Source organism: Agelaius tricolor, unplaced genomic scaffold (assembly GCF_023055355.1).
Source record: "Agelaius tricolor isolate 1412-34295 unplaced genomic scaffold, bAgeTri1.0.p SCAF_1, whole genome shotgun sequence".
NCBI classification, from domain to species: Eukaryota; Metazoa; Chordata; class Aves; order Passeriformes; family Icteridae; genus Agelaius; species Agelaius tricolor.
Genome location: NW_027269261.1, coordinates 46,096,766 through 46,122,685, shown reverse-complemented (window position 1 = coordinate 46,122,685; position 25,920 = coordinate 46,096,766). Strand labels below are relative to the sequence as shown.

General features: G+C 34.0%; 1 protein-coding gene across 6 annotated transcripts in view; it reads right to left on the bottom strand.

Moving 5' to 3' along the window:
• Window positions 1-25,920, bottom strand: part of RYR2 (ryanodine receptor 2) — a 385,403-nt gene that overhangs the window by 33,561 nt on the left and 325,922 nt on the right. For 3 of the 6 annotated variants that reach the window (XM_071432561.1, XM_071432571.1, XM_071432578.1), the window contains 10 exons: window positions 21,954-22,057; window positions 21,360-21,411; window positions 21,173-21,226; window positions 19,527-19,550; window positions 13,480-13,579; window positions 12,512-12,591; window positions 11,238-11,314; window positions 9,779-9,852; window positions 1,729-1,809; window positions 676-764 (listed from right to left, as the gene is read on the bottom strand). In XM_071432561.1, coding sequence (XP_071288662.1) covers window positions 676-764; window positions 1,729-1,809; window positions 9,779-9,852; window positions 11,238-11,314; window positions 12,512-12,591; window positions 13,480-13,579; window positions 19,527-19,550; window positions 21,173-21,226; window positions 21,360-21,411; window positions 21,954-22,057 — 735 coding nt within the window. The remainder of the gene's footprint in view (window positions 1-675; window positions 765-1,728; window positions 1,810-9,778; window positions 9,853-11,237; window positions 11,315-12,511; window positions 12,592-13,479; window positions 13,580-19,526; window positions 19,551-21,172; window positions 21,227-21,359; window positions 21,412-21,953; window positions 22,058-25,920) is intronic. The other 3 variants (XM_071432585.1, XM_071432595.1, XM_071432604.1) reach the window with 1 other exon arrangement.

The following is a 25,920-nucleotide window of genomic DNA, read 5'->3' as shown; positions in this document are numbered from 1 at the left end:
ATAACAAAATATGTTTTTGCACCATTCACATGCTGCAATCTGGATACAAAGCAGATTTTTTTCATTGATTTCTACAGTCCTGTGACAATTAAATGTTTTCATATTAAAAGGATTTGAGAGATAGTTAAAAATAGATTACTGAAAGGGTTTTTAACACACTGCCTTCTGCAGTATTTTTTCCTTTTGCCTTTTTTTCTCCTTCTCAGAAAATGTGCTATTCTTATGCTTCACTCTACTCCAGCACATGGGCATTCATTTACAGAGTGGCCAGTGCTCAGCCTAAATCAGAATATGGATGAAAAAGCAGCTGGCTGAAACTGAACTTGAGCAATACAAAAAGCTTCTCATTCACAGGGTAATTTCAGTCAACACCTGTGCTCAGGGACCCACTGAGCATGGCCCCATCTTCTGTGCTCTCCTTGGTTAACAACCTCCCTCACATTCCTGCGGATAAAGCCTGGAACCAGTCTTTCACACCTATGCTGCCTTTCACTCTCCCTGAACAAAGTAGCAATTCTTAAAGAACTACAGCCACTAGAGAATTTCAGCCTTTCTCGTCAGCTTGGTCTACAGGGACCAGAATAAGTATGATGACAAATAAATGTGTTCCTCTAATAAAACTTGTATAGAAGTAAGTAATATTTTCATCTATGTACTCATATATAAATTACTTACCTGAACTCTCAATAAGTAATCCACAGTAGAAATGATAATATTAACAGTTGTGTTGTTACCAGTTTGAGTTCTCAGGTAATTCTGAAAATCTAAAAATTCAAATAGAATTTTAATTTAAATTTATTTAAGTTTTGAAACAATACAGAAAATTAATTCTGGTTTACGATGGTCTAGAAAAGTTTAGCTTAGAGACATGGATTATCCAATCTCTTTCCGTGTTTTTATTTTTAGTTGGGTTGTTTGTTTATTTTTGTCAATAAATCATTGTAAGAGTTTTGACATCTTATTGCAGAGATCACATACCAGTGAACTTCTAAAGCCAGAACCTTGTCTATATACTTCACCTGTAACTCGGTCTTTCTTTAATCTATTTATGACTAGAACTACATCAATATCAATGCAATTATACTCAGAATATATTTTGTTAAGTAAAATTAAATCAAATAATTACACAAATCCTGATGACTAAGTCAGAAATATGTCTAATGCCTAAAAAGGAAAAATATCCCTTTTTTTCTCTTTTCATTCCTGAAGAATGACAGAGAGAACACATAGGAATATATTTAATGATAAAAAAATAATTAAATTATGCACTTTTAATGTGTTCTTTTATATTTAAAAGATATGTCATTTCTTCAAGAAAGGTATTGTGTGCCTTGTAACTTCACATACAATTCAAACTGACATTAGTGGAAAACAGTGCGCACCAGAAAGCAGACACATGCCAAAGGACAATCAATACAACTTCCTCTTACATTTTCCTCTGAATCTTCCATGTCTAGAAGTTACAAACCACATACATTTTCCTATGTAAATTTAACTTTCCTAGTAGGTCAAGATCCAAAACTCATTGTTTTGGAAACAATTATTTATCTAAAAAATTAGGGCTGTTAAAAAACACTGGCAACTTAATTCCACTTAAAGATTTTCCCTTCGTGTACAGTCTAGCAGCTATTCCACCTTTCATAATATTTTATGAAGGCTGCCAATCCTCCAACAATTAAGAGCTTTTATCATCAGTTACTGTCACCTTGATTTCTCCTGCCCACAAACCTGAATTGTGTCCTTCACAAAGCAGCTGGAGGAAGCGGAAGAGGTCACAGGTGAACTCATCATCCTGCATCACCTTTTCCCCTGTAGAAAGGCCAGATGGAAGCCAGTTATCACAGTCTGCCAAGTAACACCTCACAGCCCTGAAGAAAATCTCCATAATTAATATTAAGAGAGAAGGAGAGAGAAAATTTATAACCACCAATCTATCTGAAGCACCTATGATTTGTGCTTGGCAGATAGTTATTTGGTTATAAAAAAAAATTCAATTACAAAACTTAATTTTTGATTTATAAATATGGCAGCATGAGCTTGGCAACATTTTACAAATAATCCCTGATTTACATTCTTGTTTGACTTCACTGGGCATGGAGGCTGTGTCACATACAAAGGTTAGGGTTGGATCAATTTCCTTCTCATTCTTCACAAAAGAAGGTACTTAAAATACAGAATGAGATTTAATCAAACAGTTATGGAAATAAGTCCTCAAGTAAACTATTAGATTTTAAAATTTTCTAAAACAACCCATGAAATTTACAGCTATATGCACTGTCAAAAACTATTTACACTGAAATATTTGAGGATTATCTGTCTGCCACTGACACAAAGTAGAAGTGTCTCCTTTGACAAAATAAAGCAATATAAATAGAATGAATTAAGACCAAGTGCCAAAATGCTAAAATGCTTTGCTGAATTAGGCCCTTCAGTTAATTTCTTGGTAAACAACTAACATCCAAATGAATAAAGCTTCAAGCCTTCCCCCCCCCTCCGCCCCCGCCCCCAGAAACAGTATACTAAAAAGCCCTCAATTAACACATCATTATTTCAAGTATATCAATACATACAGTTAACTTTGTACAGGGACATGAGAAGAGGAGAAATAACCATTCACCCAGGAAAACAATCACAACTGAGGAAAACATAGAACAGCTTATCAAATGACACAGAAGGACAACACTATAGGTGTTAAAGCAGTAAGAGCCACCTATCAAAAGTCAGAAAATTCCCACATAGAACATTGGGGAAGTATTTTGACTATGTATGCAAAGGTGGAAGTCACGAAAACTTCTACTATTTAACAATACACATAATTTTAATACATAACAAGCACTATTTTTAAACAAGAAAAAAAGGAGGGATATAAAAATGTAAGCAAACTGCAAAGCAGTTTGAAAGAATTTTTCTTTGAGGGCATATAATTTAGGCTCTACAAAGACAAGACCTTTAGTGGGTAAATAGGAGACCAGAAAAGTGAGTAAAGACATTAAAATTAAAAAAAACAAAACCAAAAAACAAAAAACCTTAGTTAAATTAACAATTAATTCCATGCTGTTCTACTGGTAGATAATTCTAATTACAATATCCGCATTTACAGATTACTATGTTATTATAATTAGATCATCACTGTTTGGGCTAGATTTAGCTATGATCAAGTTAATTTTCTTCGTACTAGCTAGCTGAAATGTAAACAGCATTTAGTGCAATTTGGAGTAAAAATGGGCATGATCAGAAGTTTAACTTTACATAAAGTCATGAGCAATTATAATTTCAAGCTAATGGATTTATCAGTCCACAGACTGTGAATTTTAAAGTGAGAATCTTCAGTACACTAGGAATAGAAATCAAAAGCATTTTGAAAACTGATGTGAATATTTTATAGTACATAATTTCACACTCTTCTGTTGCTCTCAAGACAAAGCTTGGGTTTTAGGGTATATACCCCTAAGGCATATGCCAACATAATTTCTTGTACCATAGGGAAAGATAAAATGCTTTTCCTCCTAACTCTAGACGTGTACTCAGGGCAGTCACAAAAAATACCCAATTGTTTCTCTAAGAATGAGTCAAACACTTTGAATGACATTCCATTACACTTTTCTGCACTGAAAATATAAGTACCAGGCACACAGTTTTTCAGTCACAGGAGAATGAAAGCCCTTTCATCTAATTAAACAATGGAAAATAAATTACTATTTCTGTCGGTGATGATGAACATATACATGCAATATAGGCCCAAGAAGATAAAAAGCAGGAGGGGGCTGGGCTCCTAGAAGAATATTATTTAATGTTACATGCAGATTCAGTTCTGCAAGAGCATTTCATATGCTGCTGGCCAAATGCCATAGTAGAGAAGATTTCTCAGGGTTAGTTACTTCCTTCTTTTCAATATAACTGAACTCCTATCACACCTAAAGTTACATGTGGGGTCACATGCTTTGTTGAACTAGGTGCAAAAATTACAGAAAGCCAAATAATTGCTGAAGCCTCTATCACACACATAATGCTTGTAGCTTGACTGCTGAGATGGAAATGACTTTATAAAATAACTCATCAGGAAACTTGCTTGGAAAAATCAAGCCCATGAAAGGCCCAATCATCTATTTCTTGTGTATTAAGGCACCACTGAATCAAAGTTATTTGTAGGAATAAGACTACAGAATAAGTTACAGTTTAATATTTTTGACCCCTGTATTTCTTGCTCTTAGGGAGTAAAATATTCAAGAACAAGAAGAAAAACAAGTCTTAAGTTAAAATGTTATACAGATCCTGCGTTTTAGTACAATTACTGGACTTCGGGAATTTTTATTAAATAAAGTCCATTCATATTATTGGAAGGGCCTGGAAGGGTCTTTTAATTATCTCTACTGTAAATAAATCACAACTTGAACACAAGTTATTGCAAAATTCTTAAAAAGCAGAAGGTGTTAAGTGCAGCATTGCACAAAAGCTGAAAGGCCTGTTACTTTTAAAAATATTATTACATATTTTAAAATGAAGCAAAAAAAGCCCATCTCAAACCACCTGGCCACACTAAGATTTACATTTTCATCTTTACAATTTTTACATCTGTTCAAATCAGTCAAGAACCAAGGTTGGTATGGTCAGGAATTTTCATTTTCAGATTGTACTTACTGACTACAAGTGGTACCTCACTGGCAACTACAGAACTGAAATGGAGATCCATTTCTTTCTATAAAATTGAGGAGAGCAACCTTTGCTTCTGTGCACACAAATTCATGCCAGTTCATACAAAGATTTGCAAAGAATGTACTTAGAAACATAGACACTACATATAGAATTATTTAGGTTGTTATGAAAAAACATACTTTAATTTTTGTTGATATTGGATATATTCTGGCAAATATTTGTTCAGATGTTAAAATGCTGCCATTGCTCATGCTGTAGGTAAATGGGATGGCTGTACACACAAAGGCTTTAAGCCTGCAGCTGTTGCAAAATTGGCAGTTTATGTTTGTGATATACAGGAACAGAGGTATCATGTGTAGGAAACAAAAATAAAAGTCAATGAAAAATTAAATACATGGGGTTTTTTTCATTGAAAGTGCATGTGTCAAAGTTCAATGATTCTCTACCTCTTTCTTGATTTTATTTTTTTAAATCGCCAGTGGAAAAGATCTGGCTTCTATTGCTACTCAGAAACATGGGTTCGATGGTACATATTACAGAAATGTAAAAATACTTACAGCTTTCAAATGTGAACAGGACTTTTTTATGATGCCTGTTAAGATCAAATCTGCCCCATAATAAAGAAGTGAACTTATTCTTATCACAAGATCCAGACAGTACTGGGTTGGCTTGTGAATGCTGCATGCCTTTGACATCTCAACAATCTAATTCAAGTAAGAAATACACTTGTTTCCTCGGTGAGTGAAATTCTCTTAAGTTATTTATGTCCCCTTCTAAATGCAAACACTGATTCAAATACAGTTTTATGAAGGTGGAAAACACCTCTCCAATACAGGCTACAGTGGATTACACAGAATCTAAGCAACTGCTTTAGGTGTAACGAGGTTGGTGAAGGTCAAAAGCATATTTATTAGTTCCACATTATTAATGGCTGAAAATAGCCCTGATGTGAAAACCCACAGTACAGCTAGTTATTATACCACATGCACCTCTCAGATTGGTAAAAGTCCTTTAAGAGCTACTATCTCATTCTAAAATTGTATTTTATAAAAATAAGACTTCTGTGAACTTACAGAGAAATTAAAAAAAGACATGACAAAATATTAAAAAATTGAACATTAAAAAAAAGCTTTCCTGAAAAAGGGGGAAAAGATTTAAAATAATCTAAGTGTAAACATAACAAACATCTTAAGTTTTGTACTTCATAGAAGTAAAACAACGCTCTCCAAAAGAGAAAAACATTGCACTTTCAAGATTTTTGTGACTCACAGTGAAATGGCAAGGAGTATGAGTGTTAAATGAAAAAACATTGCAAAATAGTAAGTATTTCTACATGTCTTTGATTTTGAACCCCCCTTTTTGGAAAAGGAAACAGAACAATCAAAACAAAATACATACAGAAGAAACAACATTGAATACACCACAAAAACAAGTAAGAAACACATTTGCTAAAGAACCATCAATGTTGTTACCAGTGGGGGTTCCAGGGTTTGGAAAGGGAAGGTAGTACCAGTCAGAGGAATATCAGGACAAGGCACTTACGATGTGGACAGCACAAAGAAACAATTGGAATAGAGCAATAAATTTCACATCCATGTTGACTCAATAAAGGGCTTTCTATCTATTGCTAATGTTGGCATGGGACCAGAAACAAGAACTGCACATGAGGAAAGGTTGACTTTATTCCCATAAGTTTCAACAGTTTTTCTTTGACTTTGGGAATAATAGTTTGGGGCTTGTAGGTTGCAAAGTCAATGACAATTATTCATGAATGTGCTTCTGCAGCCGATTCTGATGAAATGAAAAACAGGCAAAAATGCACATTTTACATCCCATAATTTCCTTGGGAATCAATAAAATTATTTTTAATTGAGGATTAATTAAATATTCATAGACTAAGCATAATTCTCAAAAAACCAAAACTAATAAAAACCAGTGCAAAAATCTTTCTCATCTTTGGTACTTCCTTTGTAGTATTTACAGATGGTAATTTACAGGATTGCAGACATAAGAGTTCAGATATCCTATAAAATCTAGGATACTTTGAAACTTCACTACAGGAGTTCCCTCACAGACACACTGGCTTGGCTTTCTTAATGCTATCAGGTATTAATACCAGTACCTCTACAGCTCTTATGTAAACTACTTTTTAATTAACTGAAAAAGGCTTCATAATATAAAAAAAAGAAAATTACTATTTGAAGGTAGCATATTATCAACGATCATGTAACTTTGAAAGGGAAAAATACAGTATTTTTTGGTTGGATTGGGTTTTCTTTTGTCTTGAATTTTCAGTTGCTGGATATTAATATGTAGGAAAAGATGGTATTTGCAAATATTATCCTTTTGTGCCAAGTAATCTTTGACACAGTGATTACTGTATCTTGACACTGCTACTGCTCACTAACAAAGAAAAACCCCAAAAAAATTATCCTAATCCCTGCAGAGAATTTTGTTAAGTTGCCAAACAGAAAATTTCCACTGAGAAAACAAACAAAATTCCAGATCATCCTCCTCACCAACAGTTGGCTAATGAAAAGACATCTGCTGTGTTGGAGTTCATTGTTTCTGCTGACTGGTATACACATTTTGTATTTTAAATTCTCTTTTCACATGATGAACATCTCATGGCAACTGCTCCTACAAAGCTTTTCCTTTACTTGAAGTAAGGAAATTTTGAGGTATAGCAACCATAACACACCAAGTAGCTTTCAGAATAAGGAAGAGTAAACCTGTAAACAGCATTGATTCCTCTAAATGAGCAATGTGCCACCTCCTTCTTGTATCAACTCCTGACTGCATTAGATAAACCTAGCCAGTGGCAAGTCCTCTCCTCGCTATCCACCCTCAAATCCTCACTGGATCCACCACTGATTTCCTGTGCTTGCACAAACCAGTGCAGCAATAAAGCCACATTCAATACACAACAAAAAGGCTACAGGAGGACTAAAGCACAAGGCTTAGTATATGTAGATATTACTATTTTTTTCCTTTTAACATTCATCCATTGCAAATATTGGGTTCAATAAAATGAAAACAAATAAAAAAAGAACAGGAAAGAAAAGTATAAAAAAGCTTGTTGCTCTTACATCTACTGTGTCAGTCACTGTGCAAATCCTGAGAAAGAGAGGAAGACCAAAATGGGAAGTTTGGATGCGTAAACCAAGAATTTCAGGATGAAAAATTGTAATATTAACAGAAAAATCACACTAGTTTAGCAGTATTACAGGGGAAAATCTAGTGATATTCAGGAGCTGTACAATGCTGACACAAAGCTAAGAGCAGGGAAAATAAGGAATAGGCAGTTGTTTTTAATAATTACCACGCTCATGGGTGATGACTGAGGAAGGGAGGACAGGACAATTAGTTCAAAGAAAAAGAAACAAGAAAAAAAGAAAAAAAGGTGAGAATTTGTTTTAGGAAATACAAAATATAGTTAGTATTGGTTTTGCCAAAATTAGTTCTGCACTAAAAGAGAAACATCAAATAAACAGAAAATAAAAAAAAAATCCCTCAAATGAGGAAGCACAAAAATACTCTTAACATCAGTAGAGTCAATTATGCAGCATTTAAAGATATATTTATATTTGCATGCAAAAACAGTAATTTCTAGAAACAGAGGCAGAGGTCAAAAGAATAATAAGCCAATATCTTGAGAGTCCATTTCAGAATCCAACATTTTGAATAAGTTTAGTTATGTACTAGTAGAAATGTTGTCCAAAAGAACAAAAGGTTGTGCAGAATAATTTTCAGTAAAACATGAGAGTAATGGCCGAAAATTATATGCCAGATAGCTGTACCAGCGCTCAATTTACCATCTTGTAACCAAATTTTATCCACATGGGTTTGTTTTTTTATCATTCATGCAAGTCTAGAAAGATTTAATCTATAATTTAAACTGTGAGAGCACTTTTGGAGATGCAGAATTTTTGACTGGCCTTGAAATCATTCAGGCAAATGTAATAGTTAGTGAAAAATCATTATTTAAGCAGTTGAATATTAAAGAAAAAGGCCGCATAAAAGACCTACAGGCACAAGGGACAATGAGATATGCAGTGTTGCTGGTATGAATTATGATCCCTCAAATGCAATAGGGATTATACAGTCAAGCTTTTTTACCTTGCTTTTAAGATAAAAACATGTTAAAAGGTTAGGTCACTGTAGGATTTAAACATAAAAATGCACTGTAAAAAATTCTGAACATAAGGGAAGAAAATGTGCTTTGGTAGCTCTATTAAGCACGCAAGAACGAACTTAATGTACTCAGACAATCACAGTAAAGGAGTAGTAGAAGAAAGAAATTGACAAGTGAAGTAACAACACCAAGAGTAAAAAGCCAAATTGGTTCAAAGTCAAAAGTAGAGTGAAAATTTTGCAATATTTCCCCAAAGACAAATAGAAAAAAAAATTTCAAAGAAAAAGCTTTTCCCAGACTTTTTCCCACAGAGCAGATAGATTTCCATCAACCTCTTATATTTAATTTATGGCTTAAGTAAGTGGTGTCGTTTTCAGTTCAAGAAATCAGGTGGGAATTTTTAATTTCATTCTATGCTGAAACTGGATGGGGACTTCTGAAATGTTTTACACGCATAAACACTGCTGTTTGTAACTGGAATATGTTTTCAATTTTACATGTAATGTCTTCACTTCTTCAAAATGATGAGAAAGAGTCCTCTGAGACCATTTTGAAACTCAACACATGCTAATGATTTACTGTTGACAAGGACTGGCTTAGGTGTGTCAATTAAATATAAATCACTTTTAGGAAATCTGTTTTAGTTCCAGCCTCTAGATATATATTTACAAGGTTCATGGAATCATAGACAATCCTGAATTGGAAGAGACCTATAAGCATCTTCAAATTCTAAATCCTAGCCCCACATGGGACACCCCAAGAGTCACACCATATGCCTTAGAGCATCATCCAGACAAACACTGCTTGAACTTTGCCAGGCTGGTGCTGTGACCACTTCCCCAGAGAGCCTGTTCCAGTGCCCAAACACCCTCTGGGTGAAGAACCTGTTCCTTATGCCTAACTTAAACCTCCCCTGGGTTCTTTCAAATTCAGCTTGCTTCTGCAAAACTTCAAAAAGATCATGGATAATTTCTGTTGAATCAATAGTACCTGATCCCTCTTCAGTCACCATGCCAAGGCCTTCTGCTTTGTTCTGACGTTCAAATGCATTTAGGTCAAGAACACTGCGGTGAGAAAAATTACATTTGTCCTGTGATTAATTAAATAAATGCAATATTTAATTTTGTGGAAGTTAAAAAGGATGTGTGATTTCACTGAAGTTTACAAGCATACTAGTATGAAAAAGATACATCTCAGTGGCTTGATACATGTCTGTTACGAGACTACAAATCTCAGCTCAACAGCCTGAACCTGCTTTTGCCCTGAATGTGACCACAGAATTCAGCTCTGTATGACTGACCAAAAAAAAGGGGAATGTATGCATTTAGGATACACATACTCATTTTTAGGTGCTGTAAGGAAGCCAAGTTATTGACTAATTTTGTATTATAGCCCAATTCATACCAAGCAGCAAGGTCCATTACTGTCATTATTAGAAACTGTTATTATTAGTTTCATTTAGTATTTCTCTCCTTCCACATTGTGAAAAATTGAAGCTGCCAAAAAGGAATATGTATTCAACTAACCAGATTCAAGGAAGGACGATACCTGACATATTTCTTTTGTGAACCTGTTAGATTCTGCCTTTCGGGGCTTAGCATGTCAGCTGGCCAGGGATAACTTTTGTTCACAAGCAAAAATGGTTATAAAAGTTAGATTAACACAGAACTGTGACAGAACCTCTGCTGGCAAGAAACCTCACTGATTTCAAAATGAAACTTGGCCACAGATAGCATTAAGAAAAAAGAATACATAATTAAGAAAAAAGAATACATAACATGATACCCTGGACATAACAAGAAGACTGAATCACCTGATCCAGGGAGCCCCTTTTAGTCCTATGTTTCATGTTCACTAATACATCATTTACTGATATGGTTTATTCTTAGAAATTATGTAAAAAACATTTAAACACATACATTTGTATGTAGAATGAATATAAATAATAAATAAACCTGAATGAACAGAAAAGTCATAGTATCACCTCAATTTATTAAAATTCATCAATTTAATATGAAATTAGATATTTCATTACTTTTTCTGACTTCTAAGAAGTCAGAAATTCTAACAAACCTGGGGTTTCCCAAAATCTTTTGTGTTTACTTAACATTGATCATCAACCTGATCTCTGCAGGATTACTGGATGCCTCCAGAGTTAAGGATTTGCCTCTGAGGAATGCTCCTAACTCTGGAGTTGTTTTCTGCCACATCTCAGGTAGACTCAAATTCTGTAAATATTTTTGGAAAGAGCTTTCTTACAAAGGCAGATCCATATCACCAAGATTTTTCCACCACAAGCATCATCCTGTCCTTTAACCCAAATCTAGCTCTTTATAAACCCCTAGTGCTGTTCACAACGACTATGTAAAGGATCATTCCAGAACTATAAATCCCATAGAATAAAACATACGTGCAAAATAATAAAATTTTCAAGTTGATACTTTCTTACCTACAGGACTGCATAAGACCAGCAAGGCTCTGAAAGAACCCCACATCCTTTTTATCCTTGAGGTAGTCAAGCATTTTCTGCAGCAAGCACAAATAATTTACACAGAGAGTTAATATTCCTATTATAATAATAACCTAGGTAACTTAAGACTATATGTATTCAATACTATTAGTGATGCTGGTGTTTGGAAATATCTCTAATATTAAAGACCCTTGCAGAGAAAAAAAACAGATATCAAAACCAAAAGCAACATTTCTGATCTTAGGACCTAAAGGAAAATTGGAAAGTTGAGCATACACCAGAAGAAACAGGTATACATGAGACAACTAAAAAAACCAAGAATTCTAACTGTACTACTGATGCTTTGATGTTTTAAGAATCTAATTTTGACTAGCAGTATTGCTACCAATCTAAAAATACTAATTGTTTCCTGCATTTTGATTCATTAAGTCTTTACCAAATGATTTTTAAAAATAGATGGTAGGATTCAAAATGTCATGATTTTCCAATTTAATATTATGACATCACAAAGAACTGGCAGTGGCTCAAGCAAATAATTTCTACACTACTTGTAGTCTTTCATGTCAATTCCTAACAATGATAGCCCCTGAAAAGAACATTATTTTGGTTGCATTCAGCAGCTTCACTTGGGACCTTAATTGCTCCCAGTTGTCTGCATACTTTAAACTGCACTGCAATAATTTAATAATGGCAGTTATAAACCCTTCTCAACATAGGAATCTTCAGCTAGTACAGAACCCTGAACGTACCCTATATCAGCCTCTTCACTTCAACAATGCAGGATTCTTTTAACATATCAGACTTGTCCACTGGGAACCAAATTATCTTACAATGGATTAGTTATTCAGGATTTTCTCTGCTTTTATCAGCAAGAGTCTCATTGCACAAGCTAAGGACTTCTGAAGTTGTGAAGTTCGTGAAGACTGGGGTCAGCAATTTTGCTCTACAGGCTATAGGACAATGGAAATCTCCCAAGAAAGCACTACTTCACTAAGAATTCCTACAGAAGTAAATGATATAACATAAAATTTCTGCCTTTCACCTGAAGTGCGAAACTAATCTTTTAGCCATGTAAACAAATAATAAATACCCATCAAACAAGCTACTTTTGTATACGATTTTGTGCTGCAAACAGGAGTAAGAGGATAAACAGTGTGTGACAGTTACACTACATAATGTGCTACTACAGCAATAATGACCATGGTATAAAGACCTATACTGGCTAGAATGGGTAGAAGAAACTAGTACCTTACCTGCTGAACAGTAGAATTTCCTCCATTCAGGATTGCAATTCCTAGCTTTAGGGTTGCTGCAACCATTGGCCCCATCTCACCTTAAAATATTATAAAATATATTTTTGGATCATATAAAAAATAATAATGTTTTATTAATTATTTTATCCATTCAATGAAATGTAAAACTGACCTATTTTTCCTTAATTTCTTCATGAGTGCCTACAGACATAGTGTAATGCATACAAAGTACACAGAAGAAGCAATATATAAGGCAGGAATAACTAAGTTCAGTGAATATAAATCATGTTTCAAGCACTAGAGCATCAAACAGTTGATTTAAGGGTGGGCTCACAATGATAAGCTAGCTTTCAAAATTAACAATATGTCCCCTCTGCATGAAAATCTGGATGTTTCCTTCTGGTTTATTCAGAAAATGACAGTGACCCAAGCATTTAACTACAGTAAAAAAAATTTGTAATCAGGAGGTTTTAAAACATCACTATTGTGGAAACAAATCACAAAAGAAAAAAATGAAAGCATAAAACCTTAGAATAAGATGGTTTCTAAGGGAAAAAATCATCATTTGAAGTTCTGAAATGTTTTATCAAAGTACACCAATAAAGCAGTTATTTGACAAATGGGAAATAACAAAAGAACTGAAGTCCACACCTACTTCAGAACTGTACACATTCCAGAATTTAAGGGTCATTTTGTCATTCAGTGCTGCTAAAGCTATGAAGTAATTCACACATCCTCAAAATTAGCACTAGAAAAATTAATTAAAACTACAAAAGAAACAATAATCTCATGAAAATCATTCATTATACTTTTCTGGATTAGCTGTCAAAAATTTTGAAATTTCAAGTTAATTTTGAAAGTGAATCTTAGAGCCAAACATGTGCATGTTGTGCTCAATAAGAAATAAAATCACTTCAAAGTTTATTAGAAATAAGGTTTAAAATTTAATCTACACACCAAAACCTTACCTTTACTTGCACTGATTGTCTGCAGAACCATCTCAGCAGCACCCCGATCATGCAGTCTGGCTTGTTGATACAGAAGTTTTTGCTTTTCCATTTCTTTTTCCTGAATAAAAATTCCGGTCATTTAACATGAGATTTGAGTTACTATCAATCCTCCAAAGGTTCTTGGTTTTCTCTTAGTATATGGGCTCTATGGCAACATCATGAACCATTTTAATACATACAAGGCTATTGGACAAATAATTAACAGGTTCAAGTAATAATCTCCACTTGGTATTTTTCTTGATTATGCTTTTAGCAGTTTCTCTGGAAAGAGTCATCTCAATTGTGAATCATTAGGTTAGTTCAAAGCCCATGTTCATGATATATACTGCATGTATCAAACTTGCACGTTTGTGCTGTGTTTTTGTGCAACAGTTCATACTCTTAATAATCTTCTATAGTGTGACCATAACTTCATACTGCTCAGTATGTGACTCTTGAGTTGTAAGTCGTTGCTGAATACCAGAGTAAAAGAAACATCTCAGAATTTTTTTCAAAACATATCATTATATTACAATATAGATTGCCCCCCTACTTACAGAATATTTGATAGAATACACTGTGCTTTTATATTTTGTATTCTCTAGCGGCAACAAACAATACTGCATGGCGTTGCTTGAGCAATGGTGAAGTTTCTTTTTTGTAATTTAAACTACTACCAAAAACATAACGAGCATAAAGAGCAAACATAAAGGCACAGTTAATTCCAGAAGAGTTTCAACTTTCATCACGTTAATTGAAGTTTGCTGGAGAATTGAGGATGACTAAGCAGTATAAGTTGCAAAATGGAAGTTGCATAGAGCCCTATGACAGTGAGTCCATCAGATGGCGTGGTAAAAAGCTTACTCAAAAGGAACATGACACAATCAGTTAGTATCATGTCCAAAAACACAACGCCCAAAACATGTATGACCTAGAAGCAGGAACAGCTGCAGCAGAAGTAGCCAGAATGACAGCTTTGCTGCCATAAACTTTCCATCCAAGTTACGGAAAAAATACATTGGAAGATGGAAGAGGTTTAAAAAATGAAGGCTTGCTAAATAGAGGATATGAGTAATAAATTAAAAAAGAAGAGGTAAAAAAGAGAAATATGTTCAAATGAATGAAAAAGAAACCTTTAACTCAAAAGCAAACCAACACAGACATTTATGCTGTTACCAGAGAGTTCTCGCCGAGGCTGGCAAATTTGTTTCTTAAATCTTTGATAATATCGTGCTGCGGAAACAAAATTCATCAGGGTTTTTTTTTTCACACTATTAGCTCTCCTGTGGTTAAATTGTATCTTTCTTTTTGCTTTAAATTATGTGACAGATCTAGATGGAGGCACAAAAAGGAAAAAAAAATGGCAGCGTTGCTTTGTATTTAGCCATGCTAGGGTTTGAAAGTTTTGCCTTCATGTTTAAACCTCTTCCTGGGAGTTCAACAAAAACAAAACAGAAACATACACGCACGCGCACACACACACCACACACACACAAACTACCAGAAAACCGTGACATCACAGGTTCAGTATAGCTACAATAAAATATTTTCAATTGCTTCAGAAGCCACTGAAAGTTGATCAGTCTTTCCTTTCTTAAAAACTATTTCCTATTTCTAGATACTTTTAGTTTTAGACCCAACACCTTTTCATCTTTCTTTCATTGCAAAATTTTCTATTCACAAGCCTAACACCAGCTATACTACTTTCATTGTGCAACATTTTTTATAAGAATATCAAATATTTATAAGAATGCTTACAGTGAGGATGAATCTGCATAATCTACAGACTAACTTCTTGCAATGGCAGTATAGAAGAACAGTAGAAAGAGGCATTGCCAAACAGCTTAGCATGAGAAAAGTGGCATTTCCCATGGAAATCAAGATGTGTAGGATATTAGTAACAAAACAGACCAAAAAAGAAAACAAAAACCAAACCAATTCACGAACAAAAACACCACAAGCATTTCTCTTAGAAGCAACCATTCTTTGATGATAACCCATAAAGATCATGGTTCCTTCTTCGGCTTCACAATGCATTTTCACTGTTGCTTTCTCCCTGCCAGCTCAATACATATATATAAATATATATGTGATGGTAGCACTTACATGAAGAGGGCCACCCATTGCCTACAAAGCATACTAAATTAATAAGGTTATCCCCATTTCTCTAAGATGTGCTTACTGTTTACACTGTTATCTGTGCTACCAGTTTCCGCTTTTTGCACTTTATCCACTTGCTAGCCAGTTGAAGTCAAGAAAGGACCAAACTAATTAGCCAATGATTTGAGCTTTCTGTCATTCACCAAGCCATTACAACAATAGCAAAAATACTTCACTAAATGAAACATTCAAAATAACTGAACAGAATTAAAAAAAAAAAAAAAACGGAAAAAACAACCAACCAACAAAAACACATAAGAAACACACCCCAAACCCCAATCCTCAATGAGGAACAAATCTATTTCATCTTAGATGATTTCCACTCATATAGGAAAAAGTTGACCGCTTATAAATGTACATACACGTGTATTATAGACTTTTTCCAGCATTCTACCAAACCAAGGAAACATCTGAATCATATTCTTTGAAAATAGAGATCCAAATATTTTCTACTTCATTCTGTTTTTTGGGGTTTAAATCATTATGAGCAATCATACTCCAAAATAAATCAGGCAAAACCACAAATTTTAGTTTGAATTTGTAGACAACAAACTTGCTAAAACTAAAAAGAAACTTTAACTGAAAAAGAATTTCAGTTGACAACTGAAATTCTCAAACTTTCTTGTAATTCATACAGAGACTGATTATTGGAGTCTCCTTTTGAGCTAGGACATATGGAGAGGTTTGTTTGCTGCCACCACTAAGCTCCAAAATACAGACCGCTGGCATAAGATCCTACTTTTACAGAGCTTTTTTTGTTTAACATGAAATCATGAAATTAAGTTTAAGAAAATAAAAAAAATATATAAATAACAGGAATTGCTTTCAACTCAGCTATTAGAAGATGAATGCTTCTCCTTTGAATTGTCTTCATATTTTTTCAAGACTTCTGCTTAGTCTAGAAAACAAATCCTATTATGCAGGACTTACACTGGTATCTGTTCATTTCAATTTTAGGCATGCATAAGTATAAGCTATGTAATTAAAATATCAAGTACTCATGCATAATACTTCTGTACCTTTTTATATATACATCTTTATAAACACTTCAATCCTTTAAGTTCAATATATGCTGGTTTCTGCTCTATAAAAAAAATATGATTTTTTTCCTAAATCCCTCTTTTGGAGTTCATCATTGAAGTATCACCGCTTGTTGTGAGGGTTTGGACTCAAGGACCTTTAAAGGTCCTTTCCAACCCAAACTATTCTATTAATAAATAACGTATTCTGTAGAGTAGGAGTGAAACCATATATTAGGTTCTATACAATCCATTATATGTAGGGAAAACTGATGAAAAACACATTTTTACATAGTTATTTGAATGTTTACCTTCTTAGAATTGATAAATTGAATATGGAGTCTGATCTTAATTAACAGAATAAATAGCTACTTATTGTAAAAATGTGGCATATGGACACTCAGTGGTTTATTCAGGATTTGTGATAGTAAGAGATACAGGTGATCATCTTCAAAGGACTGGACCTTATTTGTATGTAAAGAACCATGAAAATTTTTGTCTGAGGAAAGTGACAGCGCAATGTATCATTTTGTCAAAAAATTTGTGAATAAAGAAGTCTACTAAAAAAGTTGCTACCAGTAACAGGAATGAAAAGAACTGACATAGGAAGCTCTATTTCCTCAATTTCTTTTCTTCCTGTAAAGAGTCAATTTAAATCAATTTAATAAAAATGAGTTTAAAAATAAGAGCTAAATTTTGATTCCTTCTTTGAATTACCATCCTACAAGTATTTAGTGCACATTAATATGTAGGAGTGACTCAAATGCAGAAAATTATTTGCATTTATCTAGTGAAACAGTTAGATTTAAAAGAATTTCTTATCAGATGGAATCAAAGGAGACAGTGACACCAACTTTACAGGTTGCTCAATTGAGCATCTGTTCAACAAGACATAAAGCTAACTTAGAGGCAAAGGGGAAGGAGCAAAGACATCTGTAATAACTCAAAGCAAATACTAGCAGGTAAACGTTGACAGGAGCATACTAACATACAGAGAACATTATTGTCGCATCTATTGTTCACACTATTAACCCAATTCAAATTAATTGTACAAAAATAAGACTACCCTGCATGAGACATGAGCAACAGAATTGTCAATAAAATACACTCAGCATTTTCATCACATTCTAAGCTTGCCCAAATATCTCTATGGCTCTGAGTGCAAAAGGATCCAAGACTTCAAACACCACACATTTTTAAAGTCTAGAGGAGCAGTAGACTTTTATCCCCAAACAAACTGAACAGTCACACTTTTCACATGGATACACAGGATAGAATAAAAGAACTGCCTTCAACATTGACGTTTGATCACTAGACAGGAAGAAACACACAAATTCACACACAAACACACGCGCATCTGGTATGTACAGTTTCACATCTGCACAACTGTATGATGCCATGTATGAAGAAAGCAAAGGTTATTTCTTGTTGTGCTTTTTTTCCCTTTTAAAATACTTCACAGTCAGCAAGAAAAAAATTTTTATGGAGCATATAAGATTTAGTGCTAACAAGGTAAGCAGAGTGATAGATATGTAGCATTTGAATAGCTGAATTATTGGAATGAAAAAAGAAGAAATTATATTATTAGATTCCTTATATATTTCCTTTGGGGTTTTTGATATGCACTTTGTTCAAAATAATTACAATACCTTTTAAATAAATTTTTGTGAGCACATTCATCTTCCAGAATAATGCCTTTATCATATGAAGATGGAACAGACCTGTGCAAATTTTTGGAGGTGTAAGAGTAAAGTTGATCCTGAAATACATCATCTCTCCCCACAGATGCCGGGGAACCTCTTTCTTTTGTGGTCTGAATGTTAATAGAAGGCTAGCAAACAAAATACCAAAATCCCCTTCCTTCTTTCCATGGAGAAGGTTACAATTGCCATAGGAAATGAAATTTGAAGTTACTGACTGAAGTCTGGCCATTAGCTAAATCTGTGCATTTCAAATCTCAAGCAAGTCATCTTTACTTAACTCTAGCTGTCATTAACCACAGAACAAATAACTATATTTAACCACCTCAGAACCAAAAACTAGCTACTCCACACACCATACCTTCTCCCAGAATATCAGCCTTGCAGCACCACCAGCAAGTGGCCTGAGTCAACAGTGGGAACTGACCTGCATGAAGCAGGCAAGTAGTCAGCTACATAGCCATGGAACACCTTTCAGAAACAAATGGTGAGGCTTTCATGATGACACACAAAAGGCTGAGTAAGAAACAGAGCCAATAAAAAAAATTAACAATGAAGTTTCAGAGCTATTGCCTCTATGTTCTTAGAGAAAACATAGAAGAACTATGAATCATTTAAGGTAAGGAGTATCTAAGGAGTTGCTGTCCAAAACTATAACGTGGAAGGCTGAGAACTCAGTTCCAAAGGATCTAAATCAGACATGAACTATGATTGATGCTCTCTCTGTGACAAATATTGGAAACAGAATTCTACCACTACATCAGAAACGTGTCTCTGCTAAGATACAGAAGAAAAGTTCAACTTTCCCTTGATAACCGCATAAGTTGTTTTACTAATTAAAATTAAGTTAAAACCAGAAACATAACTGATGCACAAAAGGCATGAACAGCAAAACAAAATGAACAAGCCAAACAACACTGTTTTCCCCAAAACAGTATCACAATTTTACACGGCATATTCTGCATAAGTAATTCCTGAAATCTTTAAAGAGCTTGCGCACAAAAAGGGTTTGGTAGAGATGTCATGCTGAAACTGAAATGTTAAAAATTATATCAAGACCCCTTAGTTGAACTTATCCAAGATGTTGGGCCTGAAAAATCACAAAATTAGACCCAGACAAATACACACATATTTTTTTTTGTTTTACCTTGCTTCGTTGTGATCCTGTCACCTTAAGGAAGGGCAAGGACAAGAAGCGAAATAGTAATAAGAAAAAGAAGTCCAAATTTTTTTCTGCAGGTGACTGACCAAATACATACACAAAATTGTCTTTTGAACATACAAATACATTATTTAAACATAAGTTTCACAGCTACAGGAAAAATAATAAAGAGAAACAAATGAATAGGATCTTCTCTCAAGACAAAAAAATTGAATGCTAAACAAAGAACCCGTTACAATTTAGGTAAGGAGCACTAAAAAATTTCTTACTGATAGATTTTTCATACACCTCAATGACTTCCTATTTAAAAATTTTCATATCTATAAGCATGAGACTTTTGATATCTAACAGGCATATAGAGGCTAACTGCTAAGACCCTATAGGCATGAATAGTCTCTGTCAGTGGTATGTCATATACTGCATTCCCAGGGGAAAAGAAAAAAAATTCAGAAAAACACGCTGAAATTTGGGTTCATAATGAGATATTTACCAAGAAACAAAACTTTATATTTTGAGGATATTACTTGTAACTCAACTGGACTTCTGAGTGATTGAAAAGAATTTAGTATTTATATTCTTTCTGATTTCTTTATACAGTCAAATAGGGAATATGTACTTAAATAATTCAGTGCTATATCATGTAGCATCATGTAGAAAACATAAAGAACATTCTATGTCCATAAAACAATGGAGTAAAAGTAAAAATGACCCAAACCACTCCTCAATAATCAGAACAGCACAGATAGTTTTACAGCAAATCAATCCTTATAGTTAGAATTAAAAAAAAAATAATAAAAGTATTTATTTCATGTTTCTGTGTTTTAGTAGAGATATGAAATGTAAATACTAATTGATTTGAAAGACACAAGAGACACCTTTTAATATCAGAATTGTAATATGCCAAAACACATTAAAATATTAAAAATATTTAAGAGCTAATTCCCTCAGTGCCCCTCAATAGAGACAAATTTCTTTTTATTAATGGAAAAAGAGAGACAGATCCCAGAGCAAACACAGGACAAGGACTCATCTCTTACACTTGTAATTAACTCATGTGTATATCCTTAAACAGTGATGATCACTAAAAACTCAACATTAAACAGTAATAAATATAAAGCTCCTATTGTCAACACAAGCAAAAATTCTTAGCAGTACCAATGAACAGAAGTTCACCACATTTTATTAAGAAGCACTAACACATATATGAACATAAAACTACTGGATGAATTATAGTTACTGAATGTAAATGACTACAGCAAAACGTAGTATTATGGTATTTTAAAAACGTAAACTAATAGTAGGGCAGAATAATTTAAAAGATTCAGTCTGTTATTATCAGACTTTTAGACTAAGTTACTATCTGTAATATCTAACTAAAAAGTTAAATTTAAATGAGATAAATGCATAAGATCTACTAAATTATTCTCTATTTAATCGTATGTAATACTGTGCATGGTTTTATTTCACTAATATTAATCTGGGGACTTATATCTGCCATATCCAGCTTGTGACATGCAGTTCACTGGCATAATAAGCTGCAGTAAGCCATGAACCAAAAAACATAAATGTCAGCTGGAAGCTATGAAATAATGTCTAACATGACAAGAAAAACAAAACAAGTATAATCTTACTTCAAAACTCTTCACTTCTTCTTCACCATCATCATCTTCTTCATCATGGCAACTCTGATACCATGTAGAAAGAAAACATTGCTGATAACTCACAATTTATGGATAACACTTTACAAATTAATTATCTTGATCTTCTAAACTAACTTAATTAAAGCACAAAATAAGCAATAGGTATCAAACAAGTTACCTTTGCCATAATGTCAGCATAAGCCATATACAGGAAATCTTCTTCCAGTTTGCTGGTTAACAGACAGAGGAAAGGTAAAATGAGGAAGATTATTTAAGGTAGAACTGAAGTGCCAAAATATTTTTAAACATCTTAAAAATATTTTAAAATAACTTCTATGCTCATAAATAATTACTAAAGTTTTTTTGGAAAATGAAGACTTTATTAACTTATACAAATAGAAAAGTATAGCCAGCTACTAACACAGTACTCAGAAATTCATAAACACCTTCCAGTAAAGTGAATATAGTTAATTTTTAAGTATACTTGGAATATATTTCATATTCAGAATGTAACTGTCAATAGGGAACATAGAAGACAGAGGAGTAGTGAGCCCTGAACACAGTATTCATAGCTGTGGAAAAAGTCATATTAAAATCTCTTTACATACCACAAGCTAAAAAGGTTTGAGTGTAACTCAAACTCACCGGATGTTCATACACACAGTTTGGCCTAGCTTATGCAATCTCACTTGTAAAGAGACATATATGACTTCAAATACAGGAGTAATCTGAAAATCTGCATACACTCTGAAGTGTCTCACACCATCCCTACCATTTTTCAGTCAAGGCTGTTCGACTGAATAGCAGAATTAGTTGATGTAAAGGATCAACTCTTTTAAGGCTTTCATCTTCTTCTGGTGGTTCCTCTCCAGGTTTCTTTAGGGAAAAAAAATAATTTAAAAGTGTATTTAATTCTCTATAGTGAAAAATGTTTCACTCTGTGCAATTTTCTAAACATTTAATATTAACATAGGTAATTTTGATTTGAACAACCAGGAGGAAGCAACTTCCAAGCAAAGTATGACACAATTGAACCCTGACTGTGTTTATGACCATGAAGACTTACAAAGATGATGCCCCTTGCAAAGCTTTGGATTTCTTCTCATAAAAATCAACTCTCTTCCCTAGATTCAGAAAACAACTTCAGTCTTACTCTGTTATCCAGAACTAGTGGTAACCACATGCCATCATTTATTATCATACTGTCTGTTGCTATGTTAACGAGCTTCATCAGATAAAAATGAGAATCCTGTTTCAAGTCTATGCTAGGTATAACGTTCACTGAGAAACTCTGAGAGACTTTGAGGGAGAAGAAATCCAAACCTGAAGCTTACCAACAGTTTTAGACAGCTCCAGTCTAATTAGCTCCACTAATGTTGGCAGGATGTAGAATTTTAGGACATGTACAATCAATAATGTACAAAAAATATTAGATATCATTCAATAATAAATATAAATGCATAAAGAGGGTTCTTTTTTCATGTGGTTATTTTTCTTTCAGTTTTAGGCAGCTTCAGTTGGCTTTCTTTGAAAGAAAATGTGGTCCTAAATACTAGAATGACAACAACGAAAGGAGTGTTCTGAAAAGCATCTATACAAATCTCTGACTTCTTAATGTTTGCCAAAAGACATTTTCAGAAAGCAACTTTTGCCTATCAAGTTATTAACAAAATTGCTTCATCCAGACACTTTTTTCTATGAAGAATATAGAAGCTCAAAGAAAATTGGTTGAATAAAATATGCCCACTCTTTGCCCTTGTTTTCATCTAGCACTATACACCAAAATACAGATAAAAAGAATTCCATGCATTGATAAGACAGGATGAGTAATACATTATTATATCACCATATGTTATCTGTTAAGCAATAAGGATGGGTTGGCCACTCGTATCAGAGATACGAGGAAAATGGATTGTTGTCTATTAAGAAAACAAATTTTGCATGCCAGAGAGATTCCTGTGGGAATGCTTATAGCTTTCTATGAATACTACTATTTCTATGGGCCTGTGAAGTCCACCTTTCTCATGCAGCTGTACCAAACATGACTGGCTGCAGCTGAGAATTCCCTTCAGCTGATGCCTATGCAAAATGTTTGTTCCATGTGCCATTCTATGATGGCCACACAAGGTTCATTTCACATTTTTCAGTATGTGATAATATTTACAGTATCAATAACAAGACCAGAACAATTATGGATGTCTTCCCCTGCTCTTTATTTCAATCTCATTTAGAACGCTGACCTTCTCTTTAATTAACTGGCAGTATTCTGTACTTCATAATGTTATCAACCAGGATATCTCCTTAATGCTTTAAAAACTGATGAAACAAAAGGGCAGAAGTTGTGTTAATGTGTTACTAGTTCACATAGATTTATTGAAATTAAATGGAGGATCAAATTCACCAATGACTGAGTTAAGGAGAACACATTATTAAGCACAGCATGAATACTAGAATCAGTGATTTTCTGGCATTTCTGGCAAATAAGTATGCTTAATATTAATTGTCTTGAGACATTTGCCCTATAATTATTTAAGTGTAAAACAAAAAGCTTTACCTGAATGTAACATAGGAGGGTAAAACAAATAGGTTGGGTAAGTTTTGGCTGCCATTTCTAAATCTTGTAGACTTAAAAAATATTATTTTATATAATTTATTTGTATTATTAATATTTTATATAATCTAAATTTCTATTAAACAGATTGTTCTTAGAATTTATTATGTCCAATAACATCCACCAAAAATTATGTCAAATAAGCTTAAGTGTTCATATATCCTGTTTATTTAAGCAGAAGGATTTTTACAATTAATAAAAAGTGCTGAATACCTTATGATGCTAACATCAAACATAAAAATCTAGTTGCCTCAGAGGATTGATATGTTGAATCAGAATTAAGAATCAGCACAATTAAACTCCTCAAAAAGAGCACAAGTGAATTCTTTTATCCTTTAACTTCACAAATGGAAGAAGAAGATTCACTTTTGTATAACAGACTTAAGGAGAGAAGATTCAGGGAGAAGAACTGCAAGTTCAGTTCTCTGCTTTTATGTGAGGGAAATGCTCAATTCCCAAATCCCAGAAAAAGCTTTTACCACCAGTCTATAAATCACCAGGATCTGGCAAAGTCAGCAGTAAAATAGCTTTGACTGTATTTGGTCCTTCCAATAATTTTTACTTAGCAGAAAAGAATGGTCAAGGTTCTCAGTATTGAGAAAGAACTCACCATGGCATAAAAGATTGTAGTGTACTAACTAGAGAGAGTTAAAGGACAGGGATCTTGCCTATGGTTTCTGGGTCCTGGATCAATTAACTTTCCCATTTAATATGTGAACAGTCCAGAAACTTCAGACAACGTTTCAAGAATACATCAGAGAGCCCAAGGCTCCCCCTTTTCCCCTTCCAGTTCTGCCACCCTAGCCTAGGCTGTGATTCCATCTTGACAGTTCAATAAACTTTTAATTCCTTGCTCAACCAGGGTATAGTTTCCCTAAGAGGAAACTTCACCAGCAACACAAACACATCTTTCATCACGTCCACAAAACATCCTGTGTCAAATCCACAAAGCTGAAACTCAAATTCTCACACTTCTGTGAGTGAGTGCTCTAAGGCAGCAAGAATGTGATGCAAATTTATTTAAAAGACAGATGGAGTTTAGTGTTTTTTAACAAAAGGTGCAATACATGTCTCCCGAAGAGAGCAATGGAAACACCCAAATCCATATATTTGAAGAATTAAAAGGAAATTACTGTAGGTTTTTTTCCTTTTTTAAAATAAAGGATGATTAAAAAAGCCAGGTCAGTCTGTTTCTGTCCTCTGAGAAAGTTTTTCACTCGAGCTACTGGTTGGCAAGGAGTTATTAATAAACTTAGCAGATATATGGGCTCATCATGGAGGTAAGGAGATAATCCTTTATGTCAGTGAAGCCAAATTACCATGCTGGGCTATTTCCTTACATGCACACACCTGCACTTACACGCGCACGTGCAGAGACCTATGTTGCTCCACTGCACACACATGCTCCCAACTGCTAAAATAGAATTATTTTTGAGACTGAACCTGCACTATTTAAAACACTTGCATTGTGTTGGGATACATAAGGATATCAGTTTAAAAGGCTGTTTACAAAGTAAACATTTGTAGAAGTCTCGTATTTTCAGAGTAAGAATAATATTGTTTGTAAAATAAGGATGCCACTAGAAATTAATTCTGCACGTGTGCTGGCAAAACTGAACTTCCAAAGTCTGTCTGTGTTGAGCTCATTGCTGCTGATTTCCCTTTCACTATTTCGATCCTAATTTTCAAAATTGTTTACAACTTGGGTGAGTGGTTTTAAGCATAAGCTTTAAGCAGTAAAAGCAGACTATTAATTTTTTTGCTAATTGAAATTTTATGGTTTTCTTCCTCTCTCTATTACAGAGAGCAGGCTCCCCTTACAATAAAAAGACTTATTTCAGATAGTGTTCTGTTGGACCTCCCAGGGACTGAATCAGTTCCTAGTTTCTTGCCCAATCTGTGAAAAAGCTACCTTTCAGAGAGACAATTGTAAAGGGATGAGGACCCCAGATTTAAATGGAAATCATTGTAGGTATTTGCAAGGCTAAAGACATGTCTCTAACACTTCACTACTGGGAAAAATCTTCATGTCCCTGCCAAGAGGATTCTTCTGTGAAGAAGTAGACTCTGACAGGTTCTAAGGAACTGACTGATCTAAGACTAGATTCCTCTAGTTTCATATTCTAAC